This window comes from Ranitomeya variabilis, chromosome 2 (genome assembly GCF_051348905.1).
Source record: "Ranitomeya variabilis isolate aRanVar5 chromosome 2, aRanVar5.hap1, whole genome shotgun sequence".
NCBI lineage: Eukaryota > Metazoa > Chordata > Amphibia > Anura > Dendrobatidae > Ranitomeya > Ranitomeya variabilis.
The window spans coordinates 173,577,556-173,591,334 of record NC_135233.1 but is presented as its reverse complement, the minus strand read 5'-3'; the positions used below and the strand labels follow the sequence as shown (position 1 = coordinate 173,591,334).

Sequence of the window (13,779 nt, the reverse complement as noted above, 5' to 3'; positions counted from 1 at the left end):
CTCAGTATTTGTAAGCCCAAACCAGAAGTTGGTGATAAATTCAGAAGCAGCGACATGTTTCTATGATTGTTCCACTCCTTGTTTTGGCTTACAAATATTGATGTAAAATACAGACCAAATACTGAACGTGTGAACGTGGTCAACTGATAATTGATAAGCTATTGATTGTTGGGGGTCCAACTGCTGGGACCTGCACTGATCTGCAGAATGTACAACTTTTATCCCCATCAGTATGGAGCGGCATGTACAACTTGACCACAGATCCATTCATTCCCTAATGACTGTACTTGGCTTTTTCTAGAATCTCCCAAAGAGGATGAATGGAGTTGTGGTCAGTAGAGTTGAGCGACTTTTACTTTTTTAGGATCGAGTCGGGTTTCGCGAAACCCGACTTTCTCAAAAGTCGGGTCGGGTGAAATTGGTCGATTATTGCGAAAAGTCGGGGATCCGACTGAAACACGAAACCCAATGCAAGTCAATGGGGAAGCAAAGTCGGCAGTGAGTGAAGGACAGAAAATCACCTACAGTGCCCATTTTAATGCCAAAAACATCCATTCTTGTTACTTAAGCTTGTCAATCTTAATTTACCTTATAATAATAGTTAGGCATTGAAAATTGGGGGTCATTTGGCTAAAGTTGTGGAGGGGTAGGGCTGGCTCAAGTTTTTCGTGGGCCCAGGAAACGCGGACTACGTCACGGCGGTGGAGCAGGGAGAGGTAAGTATTTCAACTTTGCAAGTGCTGTGATGCTGAGCAAGCAGGGGGGGCACACTCTTTCGCATTGGCACTGGCACAGGGCCCCTCAAAGTATGGCGGTGTGTTTGATGGAGGGGGCGCCTCCCGCCGGCAGAGACGCTTTTGCGTACTATGAGGGGCCCTGTGCCAGTGACATTGCCAACGAGTATGCCCCCCCACCTGATGAAGGAACCTGCACTTTCATCTGCACCTTCCTCTTTGTCCCCGTGTAAGGTGGTATAGTATGCGGGAAGGGGAACCTGACTTTCAGCAGGGTCAGATTCTGGCTGTGTAGAGTGCAAGGGGAATGTAGTGGTCTGGGTCAATGTACCAGCAGACTCATCTAGCAGTGGCTGGGCAATGGGCAGGATGAGGAGGAAACACAGATATAGGCCCCAATAATAAAGTGGGCTAAATGCAGTTCAAAATTGGTAACAGGACTGTCATGATCTCAATGGCAAGAGATCATAGCATAAGCATATATAGGAACTAGCTCTTGGAAGATGGGAACTGAGCTGACCATGAACTAAACCTAACGCACAACTAGCAGTGGCCGGGTAGCATGCCTACGTTGATTCTAGATGCCCAGCACCAGCCGGAGGACTAAATAATGCTAGCAGAGGAAAATATAAGTCCTAGCTCACCTCTAGAGAAATACCCCGAAAGGAGACAGAGGCCCCCCACATGTATTGGCGGTGAATAAAGATGAAATAACAAACGTAGTATGAAAATAGGTTTAGCAAATTTGAGGTCCACTTACTACATAGCAGAAGACAGAAAGGACACTTTCATGGTCAGCTGAAAACCCTATCAAAACACCATCCAGAAATTACTTTAAAACTCTGGCATTAACTCATAACACCAGAGTGGCAATTACTGTTCACAAGAGCTTTCCAGACACAGTAACGAAACTACAGCTGTGAACTGGAACAAAAATGCAAAAACAAACATGGACAAGAGTCCAACTTATCTAGTAGTTGTCTAGGAGCAGGAACAAGCACAGAGAGGCTTCTGATAACATTGTTGACCGGCAAGCAACTAACAGAGCAGCAAGGTTATATAGCGACTCCCACATCTTGATGGGAACAGGTGAACAGAGAAGATGAAAACACCAGTTCAATTCCACCAGTAGCCACCGGGGGAGCCCAGAATCCAAATTCACAACACAGGACTAACCAAGTGGCATTGCTTTGTTCAGTGGAGGACAACTGTAATGAGAGGCTGACACAGTGAGTAGGCCCAAATAAGTAACTAGGCTAAATGCAGTTTAAAATTGGTAACAGGACTAACCAGGCGGCATTGCTTTGTTCAGTGGACAACTGTAATGAGTGGCAGACACAGTTAGTAGACCCAAATAATAAATATGGCCAAATGAAGTTCAAAATTAGTAACAGGAGTAAACAGGCGGCACTGCTTTGTTCAGTGGAGGAGAAAAGCAAGGAGCGGCAGACACCGTCAGTAGGCCCAACCAAACAAGTAGGCCAAATTCAGTTTAATATCTGATATATGCTGAAAATTGAAGCTCATCTTTATTCAGTGGAGGAGAAAAGCAAGCAGTGGCAGACACCGTTAGTAGGCCCAACCAAACAAGTAGGCCAAATGCATTTTCATATTCTAAATATAGGCCGAAAGCCTGAAGATTGAAGATCAGCTTTGTTCAGTGGAGGACAGCTGTATTGAGTGGCGCATACAGACACAAGTAGCAGGCCTAAAATAAAAAAGTAGGCTCAATGCAGTTTAAAATAGGTTACAGGGGTACACAGGCAGCATTGGTTTGGTCAGCGGAGGACGATTGCAAGGAGTGGCGCGGACTTACTAGGCATAAAATAAAAAAGTAGGCTCTATGCAGTTTAAAATGGGTTACAGGGGTACACAGGCGGCATTGGTTTGGTCAGCGGAGGACGATTGCAAGGAGTGGCGCAGACAGACTTACTAGGCCTGAAATAAAAAAAGTAGGCTCTATGTTGTTCTAAACTGGTAACAGGAGTAAACTGGCGGCACTGCTTTGTTCGGTGGAGGACAACTGGAAGAAGTGGCTGACACAGTAAGTTGGCCAAAATAGTAAAGTGGGCTAAATGTCTGCAAAAAAATTTCCCAAATAAACAGGTGGCAAAGCTAGGTACCGGGGTGGGTTCCTCTGCTGAGTAGCAGACAGTGGTAGTTCGCGCACAGTATTCACAGGTCTAAATGGAGGGCAGGGCACCTGTATATTTTTACTATCATCTATCATTTCAACAAATTTGTATTGGCAGTGCCATTGAAGGATTTAAAATCACATACTAAACAGTGGTGGAGCAGTGAGAGGTAAGTTTTGCAAGTGGTAGAGCACTGTTTGAGCTGTGGGGGGGACACTCTCTCGTGGGCAGCGGTACTGGCCCAGGGCCCCTCATATTACAACGCTGTGTCTGACATTGGGTGTGCACCACCACCGCCAGAGACACTTCATTGTACTATGAGGGACCCTGTGCCAGTGTCGTCGGCCAAAAGTGGGCACGCCCACCTGTCCAGGCAAACGGCACTCGCAAGGGTGCTTGCGCCAAGTGGTGACCACGGCCCCGTGGGGGGAGTCAGCCCATTTAGGGAGGTGTAAAAAATGGCCTATGGTGGACATTCAGCAGATGCTAATGGAGGAATTGGAGCAGTCAGTGAGAGGAGTCCAAAAGCAAGACCTTTTTACAGGAGAGCTACATGTCAGCAGGGGAAGGTGGGGCAAAATAATTAGAAATCCATGATTGGTTAATTTTAATGAAGGTTAGATCATCAACATTTTGGGTAGCCAGACGAGTCCTTTTTTCGGTCAGTATTGAACCAGCAGCACTGAATACTCTTTCTGATAGCACACTAGCAGCTGGGCAAGCGAGCTCCTGTAATGCATATTCTGCCATTTCAGGCCAGGAGTCTATTTTAGAAGCCCAGTAATCAAAGAGGAATGACGTGTGAGGTTGAACATCGATAAGGGAGGAAAAATAGTTCGTAACCATACTGGACAAATGTTGTCTCCTGTCACTTTGAATTGATGAAGCAGTACCTGTCGTGTCTGCGGTCATTGCAAAATCAATCCACAACCTGGTCATAAAACCCCTCTGTCCAACGCCACTTCTGATTTGTGCACCCCTAACACCTCTGCCATGTTGCCCCCTGCAGCTCGTGTGAGAACCATCACCGCCGCTGTGTGCTGGGAATGCCTGAACCAAATGGTCTACAAGAGTTGCTTGTTTGGTAGCCAATATTTGCTCAAGGTTCTCATATGGCATGATATTTTGCAATTTCCCTTTATAGCGTGGATCCAGGAGGCAGGCCAACCAGTAATCGTCATCGGTCATCATTTTGATAATGCGGGGGTCCATTTTTAGGATACGCAAGGCATAATCAGCCATGTGGGCCAATGTTCCAGGTGTCAAATCACTGCTTGTGCTGGGTTGAGGAGCACTTTCTGGCAAATCAACATCACTTCTCTCCCGCAAAAACCCTGTACCTGACCTTGCAACGCCACCAGTTTCTATTGCCCCCTGAGAAGCTTCCTCCTTCCATAAATATTCATCCCCATCATCCTCCTCCTCCTCCTCTTCATCCGCCACCTCATCCAGGAGAGTTCCCTGAGCAGACAATGGCTGACTGTCATCAAGGCTTCCCTCATCCTCATCTGCAGACGCCTGCTCCTTAATGTGTGTCAAACTTTGCATCAGCAGACGCATTAGTGGGATGCTCATGCTTAGGATGGCATCGTTTGCACTTACCAGCCGTGTTCATTCCTCAAAACACTGAAGGACTTGACAGAGGTCTTGTAGCTTCGACCACTGCACACCTGACAACTCCATGTCTGCCATCCAACTGCCTGCCCGTGTATGTGTATCCTCCCACAAATACATTACAGCACGCCTCTGTTCGCACAGCCTCTGAAGCATATGCAGTGTGGAGTTCCACCATGTTGCAACGTCGATTATTAGGCGGTGCTGGGGAAGCTTCAACGATGGCTGATGGTTCTGCATACGGCTGGAGTGTACGGGCGACTGGCGGATGTGCGAGCAAAGTCTTCGCACCTTCAGGAGCAGGGCTGGTAACCTCGGATAACTTTTCAGGAAGCACTGCACCACCAGGTTCAAGGTGTGAGCCAGGCAAGGTATGTGTTTCAGTTCTGAAAGGGCTATGGCAGCCATAAAATTCCTTCCATTATCACTGACTACCTTGCCTGCCTCAAGATGTACACTGCCCAGCCATGAATGAGTTTCTTGCTGCAAGAACTCGGCCAGAACTTCCGCGGTGTGTTTGTTGTCACCCAAACACTTCATTTCCAACACAGCCTGCTGCTGCTTACCACTAGCTGTTCCATAATGGGACACCTCGTGTGCAATCCTGGCAGCTGTGGATTGAGAGGTAGGGCGACTGCGCTCTGTGGATGAGCTTTCGCTTCTGGAGGAGGAGGAGGAGGAGGAGGGGTGTCTAACGCCAACTGCCAACTGTTTCCTAGACCATGGGCTAGGCAGAACTGTCCCACTATGGCTGTCCCCTGTGGACCCTGCATCCACCACATTAACCCAGTGCACCGTGATGGACACGTAACGTCCCTGGCCATGCCTACTGGTCCATGCATCTGTTGTGAGGTGCACCTTTCTACTGACTGATTGCCTGAGTGCATGGACAATGAGGTCTTTCACATGCTGGTGGAGGGCTGGGATGGCTTTTCTCGCAAAGAAGTGTTGAAAGGGTAGGTCATAGCGTGGTACTGCATAGGCCATCAGGGCTTTGAAAGCTTCGCTTTCAACCAACCAGTAGGGCATCATCTCTAACGAGATTAGTCTAGGAATGTGGGCGTTCAAACCCTGTGTACGCGGATGTGAGGATGAGTACTTCCTTTTCCTAACGAGAGCCTCTTGTAGGGTGAGCTGGACTGGAGAGCTGCATATGGTGGAACAAGCAGCGGTGGTGGTGGTGGTGGACATGGCAGATTGAGAGAGGGTTGGTGATGGTAGTCTTGATGTTGACCTACATACAGTGTTTCCTACCAAAAACCTTGTGATTCCCTGACTGCTTTGGCCTTGCAATGATACTTCCGCATTTGCTGCAGGTGGTGTTCTAAACGGTGGGCTTACAGTGAGGGAAGCAATGTAGTGTTGCTAACTACCTTCATTCTGAGTGGGTGCACCAACGTAACTGGACATTTGGTAGTTAGTCCAGGCTTGCAAGTGCATGCTGGTTAAATATCTACGCATGCACGTTGTATTTAAATTTAGGGGATTCTTCCCTCTGCTAAAGGTCTTTGAGCATTTCTTACAGATAACTTTGCACTGATCATTCGGATCTTGGTTAAAAAATTGCCACACTGCACTCTTCCTACTATGGAATACCTTTTCAGGCATTGCACGCTGTGCTACTTTCACCAGTGGGCCACGCTGTCCTAAAATTGGTTTTGTTTTTGACACATATTTTTGGCCTGATACGGGCCTGCCAGATGAAAGCTGTTGCGATGTTTATGCCTGCTGCAGCTCATCCTCCTCCGCTTCTGAGCTACTGCCAGCGGCACCCTGTTACCCCAATGGCTGGCAATCTGGGTCAACAACTGGGTCATCTATCACCTCCTCTTCAATGTCCTGTGCACCTTCCTCTGTGTCACCGTGCAAGGTGCTATAGCGTTCGGGATGGGGCACCATAGTCTTATCTGGGTCAGATTCTGGCTCAGTACACTGCGAGGGCAATGTAGTGATCTGAGTCAATGGAACAGCATAATAATCTAGCTGTGGCTGTGCATCTGTGCACTCCATGTCCAATTCATCTTGTAATGGGCTGTTAACAATTTCCCTTTCTAACCCAGGCACGGTATGTGTAAAGAGTTCCATGGAGTAAACTGTAGTGTCGCCTTCCACATCCTTCACTTTTGGTTTGGGTGAAGGACACAAGGAAGCGACTTGCTCCTGCCCGGGAGCACCCACTGACGACTCGCTGCTTTTAAATTTGGAACTTTCAGAAGAGGAGGCGAAAGAGCTAGAGGCTGAGTCAGCAAGGAAAGCCCAAACTTTTTCCTGCTGCTCTGGCTTTAAAAGCTGTTTTCCTACTCCAAGATAAGGGAGCCTTCAAGGCCTTGTGTAGCCAGATGATGACGCTGGCTCAACAACTCGAGCCTTAGGTGCTATTTTGCTTTTCCCACTACCACCAGATGCTCCACCACCACCACCACCACCATCATTACCAGCTGGCAATGACCACCCACGGCCTCTTTCACCAGACTTCCTCATTTTTAGGGAAATGTAACCAAAGTAACAACCGTTATATGGTACTGTAAAACAAGGTAGAAGGTGTATATAAACTTGTTGAGAATTTAAATCTCCCTTTTTTGTGTGGGAGACTGCTGCAAAAAAAGACAGGCCCACTGTATTACACTACACAGTATAAGTGGCCGAAAGTGGCTGGCAGATATACCACAATCAGGACTGACGCAGATGCACTTAGTGACAATATAAATCTCCCTTTTTATGTGTGGGAGACTGCTGCAAAAAACAGGCCCACTGTATTACACTACACAGCTTCAGTGACAGAAAGTGGCTGGCAGATATACCACAAACCGGACTGACGCAGATGCACTTAGTGGCAATATAAATCTCCCTTTTTATGTGTGGGAGACTGCGGGAAAAATCAGGCCCACTGTATTACACTACACAGCTTCAGTGACAGAAAGTGGCTGGCAGATATACCACAAACCGGACTGACGCAGATGCACTTAGTAGCAATATAAATCTCCCTTTTTATGTGTGGGAGACTGCTGGAAAAATCAGGCCCACTGTATTACACTGCACAGTTTCAGTGGCAGAACGTGGCTGGCAGATATACCACAAACAGGACTGACACAGATGCACTTAGTGGCAATATAAATTTCCCTTTTTATGTGTGGGAGACTGCTGGAAAAATCAGGCCCACTGTATTACACTGCACAGTTTCAGTGGCAGAACGTGGCTGGCAGATATACCACAAACAGGACTGACACAGATGCACTTAGTGGCAATATAAATTTCCCTTTTTGTGTGTGGGAGACTGCTGCAAAAAACAGGCCCACTGTATTACACTACACAGCTTCAGTGACAGAAAGTGGCTGGCAGATATACCACAAACAGGACTGATGCAGATGCACTTAGTGGCAATATAAATCTCCCTTTTTATGTGTGGGAGACTGCTGGAAAAATCAGGCCCACTGTATTACACTACACAGTTTTAGTGGCAGAAAATGGCTGGAATATATATATATATATATATATATATATATAAAAAAGGGACTGTACTACAATAACAATCTCCCTACAATTATCTCAGAAAAGTATGGCAGCCAGCAATAAAAAGGACTGCTGCACACAAAAGTGTGGACAAATAAACAATAGAATGGTGCAGAAAGGAGCAACAGGACTTTTGCTTTGAAAAAAGCAATTGGTTTGCACAGCGGCGTACAAACAGCAATGCAGCTATCAGGCAACCTTATAAGCTACAGAGCTGATGCACAGAAATCTAGCCTCCACTGTCCCTGCAAAGAAAAGGTGGTGTTGGACAGTGGAAATCGCTACAGCACAAGCGGTTTGGGGTTTATATTTCCTCCCTAACAATATCCCTGCTTCTGACGAAGCTGCAGCAACCTCTCCCTATACTCAGATCAGCAGAAGTAAGATGGCGGTCGGCGTGCACGCCCCTTTATAGCCCCTGTGACGCCGCAGAAAGCAAGCCAATCACTGCCATGCCCTTCTCTAAGATGGTGGGGACCGAGACCTATGTCATCACGCTGCCCACACTCTGCGTCCACCTTCATTGGCTGAGAAATGGCACTGAAAGCGTCATACGTCATACTTTGGCGCGAAGATCGACGACAGCATGGCCGACCCCACGCTGGGATCGGGTCGGGTTTCACGAAACCCGACTTTGCCGAAAGTCGGCGATTTTTGAAAATGTCCAATCCGTTTCGCTCAACCCTAGTGGTCAGGTATCCTACCCAACACTCAATTCTAAAATGGGTATAAAATAGGTATAAGGGTACGTTCACACAGGACTTTTTTGCTGCTTTTTTTGCTGCTTTTTTTTATGCTAATTTTCAGCTGCTTTTTACAGTACCAGTAAAGCCTATGAGATTTCAGAAATCTCATGCACACACGTTGGTTTTTTGTTTGATCAGTTTTTTCTGCTTTGCTGCTTTTTTTGGACATAGGGCATGTCACTTCTTTCAGCGTTTTTGCTGCATTGACTTGAATGGGTGATGAAAAAAACGCTGCAAAAACGCTGAAAAAACGCATGTAGCATTATTTGCTGCATTTTTTGTGCAGAAAATCATGGCCAGCAGGAAGGGATCTCACAGCCAAGAGCTTAGGGGTGTGGTTAGTGAGGTGTGAAGAGCCATTGTGAGCCATTGTGAGGTGTGAAGAGCCATTGTGAGGTGTCCTGTTTGTGATCTATTGTGAGGGAGTTCCTGGTAGTGAGGTGTGAAGAGCCATTGTGAGCCATTGTGAGGTGTCCTGATTGTGATCTATTGTGAGGGAGTTCGTGGTAGTGAGGTGTGAAGAGCCATTGTGAGCCATTGTGAGGTGTGAAGAGCCATTGTGAGGTGTCCTGATTGTGATCTATTGTGAGGGAGTTCCTGGTAGTAAGGTGTGAAGAGCCATTGTGAGGTGTCCTAGCAGCTGAAAATTGGCATAAAAAAAGCAGCAAAAATCTGCAGCAAAAATCTGCAGCAAAAAAGTCCTGTGTGAACGTACCCAAAAAACGCACCAAAAACGCACCAAAAAACGCACCTAAATTAGCATAAAAAAAAGCAGCAAAAAAAAGCAGCAAAAAAGTCCTGTGTGAACGTACCCTAAAAGTGCCCTGTCAGGGATAAGAATTCCCAATTCTTCTGATCATTGTGATTTCCAATGGTTGGATTTCCAATCAATAAGTTATAACCTACCTAACCTGTGGATCGGTGATAAGTTGTTTTCAACAAAGAACCATTAATGCAAACTACAGTAATTATACATCACCGTTATGGTGGTGCACAGTAGATGTGCAGGAGCCGCCTGTGTTTTACAGTCGAAGCTCCACTATATCGGGGATAACTGTTAACAGGTATTTGCATATAGCTGTAGGGTGGTCCTCTAGGCTTAATTTGCCCTGTGGACCTCAGTCTGACCCTGATCATAATACAACACTGTATAATTCACGGCAGCACGGTGGCGCAGTGGTTAGTACTGCAGCGCTGGAGTCCTGGGTTCAAGCCCCACTAAGGACAACATCTGCAAAGAGTTTGTATGTTCTCTCCGTGTTTGTGTGGGTTTCCTCCGGGTACTCCGGTTTCCTCCCACATTCCAAAGACATACTGATAGGAAATTTAGATTGTGAGCCCCAACGGGGACAGTGACGATACTGTTTCAACCTGTAAAGCGCTGCAGAATATGTTAGCGCTATACAAAAATAAAGATTATTATTTATTAATTCCTAAGTCTTAGGACATAACACTTCCAGGCACTTGTTTGCAATTTATTTCGCCCTGCTCAGAATATCTTACAAATATTTGTATTGTTTTTCACAATAAAATAAAACATGTAGATGTACAGTAGTTACAGGCAGTCCTGTCAGTAAACTTTTGAAGACTGCTATCTTATATTTAATAGTGGATGGTATTTCTGCCTGAAGCCGGGATGGATGGTGCCTGTTCAGTGTCGCGCCGGAGTCACCATGCATACCACACAATGGCACCATTTTATTGAAGACACTGTGTTTGCAAATTTGCAGGCAGTGTGTCTTAAACAAAATGTCCATTACTATCACAGGATACGCAAGCGTGTACTCAGTAGGCATTTTGTTGACGAATTGTACAAAAACTTCAACATAGCAGTGCGTACACGCCAGCCATAACCATTAACCCCATTGTCTCAGCTTGCGCACCGCTCTGTTGACAGTAATACATTACTTGGTGCTGAAGTCAATTACTTGGTGCTGGAGTCAATTACACGCTGATACAGTGATCTCCTGTGCCATTTTGTTGAAAACACTGTATAAATGTTCCAATAAAAATGCTCGCCACCCGGCCACGGGTTCAATTGCTAGTTAAGTATAACAAAGTTAGCAGAATTTTATTAGTTATCATATTGTTTTATAGCATTTTATTTTATATAAGACACATACCTGGTGCAGTTTCAAGGCCATTCGAATTGCTGGAGAAACAACTGTGTGTAATAAATCCATGTCTGCAAATACCCATTCTTCTTCTTTGGATATTTGATAATGTCCCTTAAATAATGTATGTAATCCATGAAGAAATGCATCCAAACTGAAGGGAGAATTTTTGACAATTTTAATTATTTTAATTATTATTAATTCTATTTAACTATTGTATATTAATTATTTTATTTACTTTACATAATTAGAGATTTAGCCATCTTAAGTCCCATCATACACATTAGACTAATGTCAGCTGAAACCGCTGAGTTAGGCAAACAGTCTGATGTAAATGGGGGCATTGGCTGATTGATCGTCTGGAGAGATGTTAATCGGACATGCTTATTTCAGACTGCTGATCGAATTGCTCTCCCTAAGATAATCCACCAGCCAATGTGTCAGTTGACAGCTTTCTCATACACCATGTTCCAAATTATTATGCAAATTGGATTTAAGTGTCATAAATAGTGTTGAGCGATACCGTCCGATACTTGAAAGTATCGGTATCGGAAAGTATCGGCCGATACCGGCAAAATATCGGATCCAATCCGATACCGATACCCGATACCAATACAAGTCAATGGGACTCCTGTATCGGACGGTATCCCTGATGGTTCCCAGGGTCTGAAGGAGAGGAAACTCTCCTTCAGGCCCTGGGAACCATATAAATGTGTAAAAGAAAGAATTAAAATAAAAAATATCGCTATACTCACCTGTCCGACGCAGCCGGGACTTCAGCGAGGGAACCGGCAGCGTTGTTTGTTTAAAATTCGCGCTATTACTTGGTTACGTGAATTCCCGGCTTGTGATTGGTCAGGTCGGCCATGTTGCCGGGACGCGGACCAATCACAGCAAGCCGTGACGAAATTACGTCACGGCTTGCTGTGATTGGTCCGCGTCCCGGCAATATGGCCGCCCTGACCAATCACAAGCCGTGACATCACGGGAGGCTGGACACGCGCTCATTTTAAAATGGGCGCGTGTCCAGCCTCCCGTGACGTCACGGCTTGTGATTGGTTGCGCCGCGGTCAACCAATCACAAGCCGGGAGGCTGGACGCGCTCATTTTAAAATGGGCGCGTGTCCAGCCTCCCGTGACGTCACGGCTTGTGATTGGTTGCGCCGCGGTCAACCAATCACAAGCCGGGAGGCTGGACGCGCTCATTTTAAAATGGGCGCGTGTCCAGCCTCCCGTGACGTCACGGCTTGTGATTGGTTGCGCCGCGGTCAACCAATCACAAGCCGGGAGGCTGGACGCGCTCATTTTAAAATGGGCGCGTGTCCAGCCTCCCGTGATGTCACGGCTTGTGATTGGTTGCGCCGCGGTCAACCAATCACAAGCCGGGAGGCTGGACGCGCTCATTTTAAAATGGGCGCGTGTCCAGCCTCCCGTGACGTCACGGCTTGTGATTGGTCAGGGCGGCCATATTGCCGGGACGCGGACCAATCACAGCAAGCCGTGACGTAATTTCGTCACGGCTTGCTGTGATTGGTCCGCGTCCCGGCAACGTGGCCGACCTGACCAATCACAAGCCGGGAATTCACGTAACCAAGTAATAGCGCGAATTTTAAACAAACAACGCTGCCGGTTCCCTCGCTGAAGTCCCGGCTGCGTCGGAGAGGTGAGTATAGCGATATTTTTTATTTTAATTCTCTCTTTTACACATTTTAACATTAATGTTGTTGCGATACCCGATACCCGATACCACAAGAGTATCGGAATCCCGGTATCGGAATTCTGATACAGCAAGTATCGGCCGATACCCGATACTTGCAGCATCGGAATGCTCAACACTAGTCATAAAGATTGTTTTGTTTTTCAAATAAACTCGTGGATGGTATTGTGTCTCAGGGCTCAATGAATCACTGAAATCAATCTTAAACACATGTGATAATTAGTTTTCCAGGTGATTCTAATTAAAGGAAAACGACTTAAAAATGATGTTCCACATGATTAAGCAGGCCATAGGTTTCAAGCAATATGGGAAATAAAAAGGATCTCTCTGCTGCTGAAAAGCGTTAAATACTGCAATGCCTTGGACAAGGTATGAACACATTAGATATTTCACAAAAACTTAAAGAGTGATCATCATACTGTGAAGAGATTTGTGACTGAAACAGAGCACAGACAGAGTTCATGCAGATAAAGGCATAATGAATAAAGGCATAAAGCAGAAACGGTTGCAGTGGGTCCAGACATACATGAAGACTAATTTTCAAGCAGTCTTGTTTACTGATGAGTGTCGAGCAACCCTGGATGGTCCAGATGGATGGAGAAGTGGATGGTTTGTGGATGGCCACCATGTCCCAACAAGGCTGCGACGTCAGCAAGGAGGTGGAAGAGTCATTTTTTGGGCCGGAATCATGGGGAAACAAATAGTAGGGCCCTTTAAGGTTCTTGAAGGTGTGAAAATGACCTCTGCAAAGTATATAGAGTTTCTGACTGACAACTTTCTTCCATGGTATAAAAGGCAGAAATGTGCCTTCAGGAGCAAAATCATCTTCATGCATGACAATGCACCATCTCATGCTGCAAAAAATACCTCTGCAACATTGGCTGCTATGGGCATAAAAGGAGATCTTCCACCATCTTCCCCTGACCTCAACCCTATAGATAACCTTTGGAGTATCATCAAGCAAAAGATCTATGAGGGTGGGAGGCAGTTCACATCAAAACAGCAGCTCTGGGAGAAATACAAGCAGAAACTCTCCAAAAACTCACAAGTTCAATGGATGCAAGAATTGTGAAGGTGATATAAAAGAAGAGTTCCTATGTTAACATGTAACTTGGCCTGTTAGGATGTTTTGGAGTTAAATAGCTTTTTTGTTGAGTGAATGTGACCTCCTAATGCTGCAAATTCCACAAATGAGCATTTTCAGTTCTT

At 46.0% G+C, this 13,779-nt stretch overlaps 1 protein-coding gene across 2 annotated transcripts in view; it reads right to left on the bottom strand.

Moving 5' to 3' along the window:
- Window positions 1–13,779, bottom strand: part of LOC143804781 (pecanex-like protein 2) — a 1,087,275-nt gene that overhangs the window by 109,162 nt on the left and 964,334 nt on the right. For both annotated transcript variants that reach the window (XM_077283212.1, XM_077283213.1), the window contains one exon: window positions 10,863–11,007. In XM_077283212.1, the coding sequence (XP_077139327.1) occupies window positions 10,863–11,007 (145 nt within the window). The remainder of the gene's footprint in view (window positions 1–10,862; window positions 11,008–13,779) is intronic.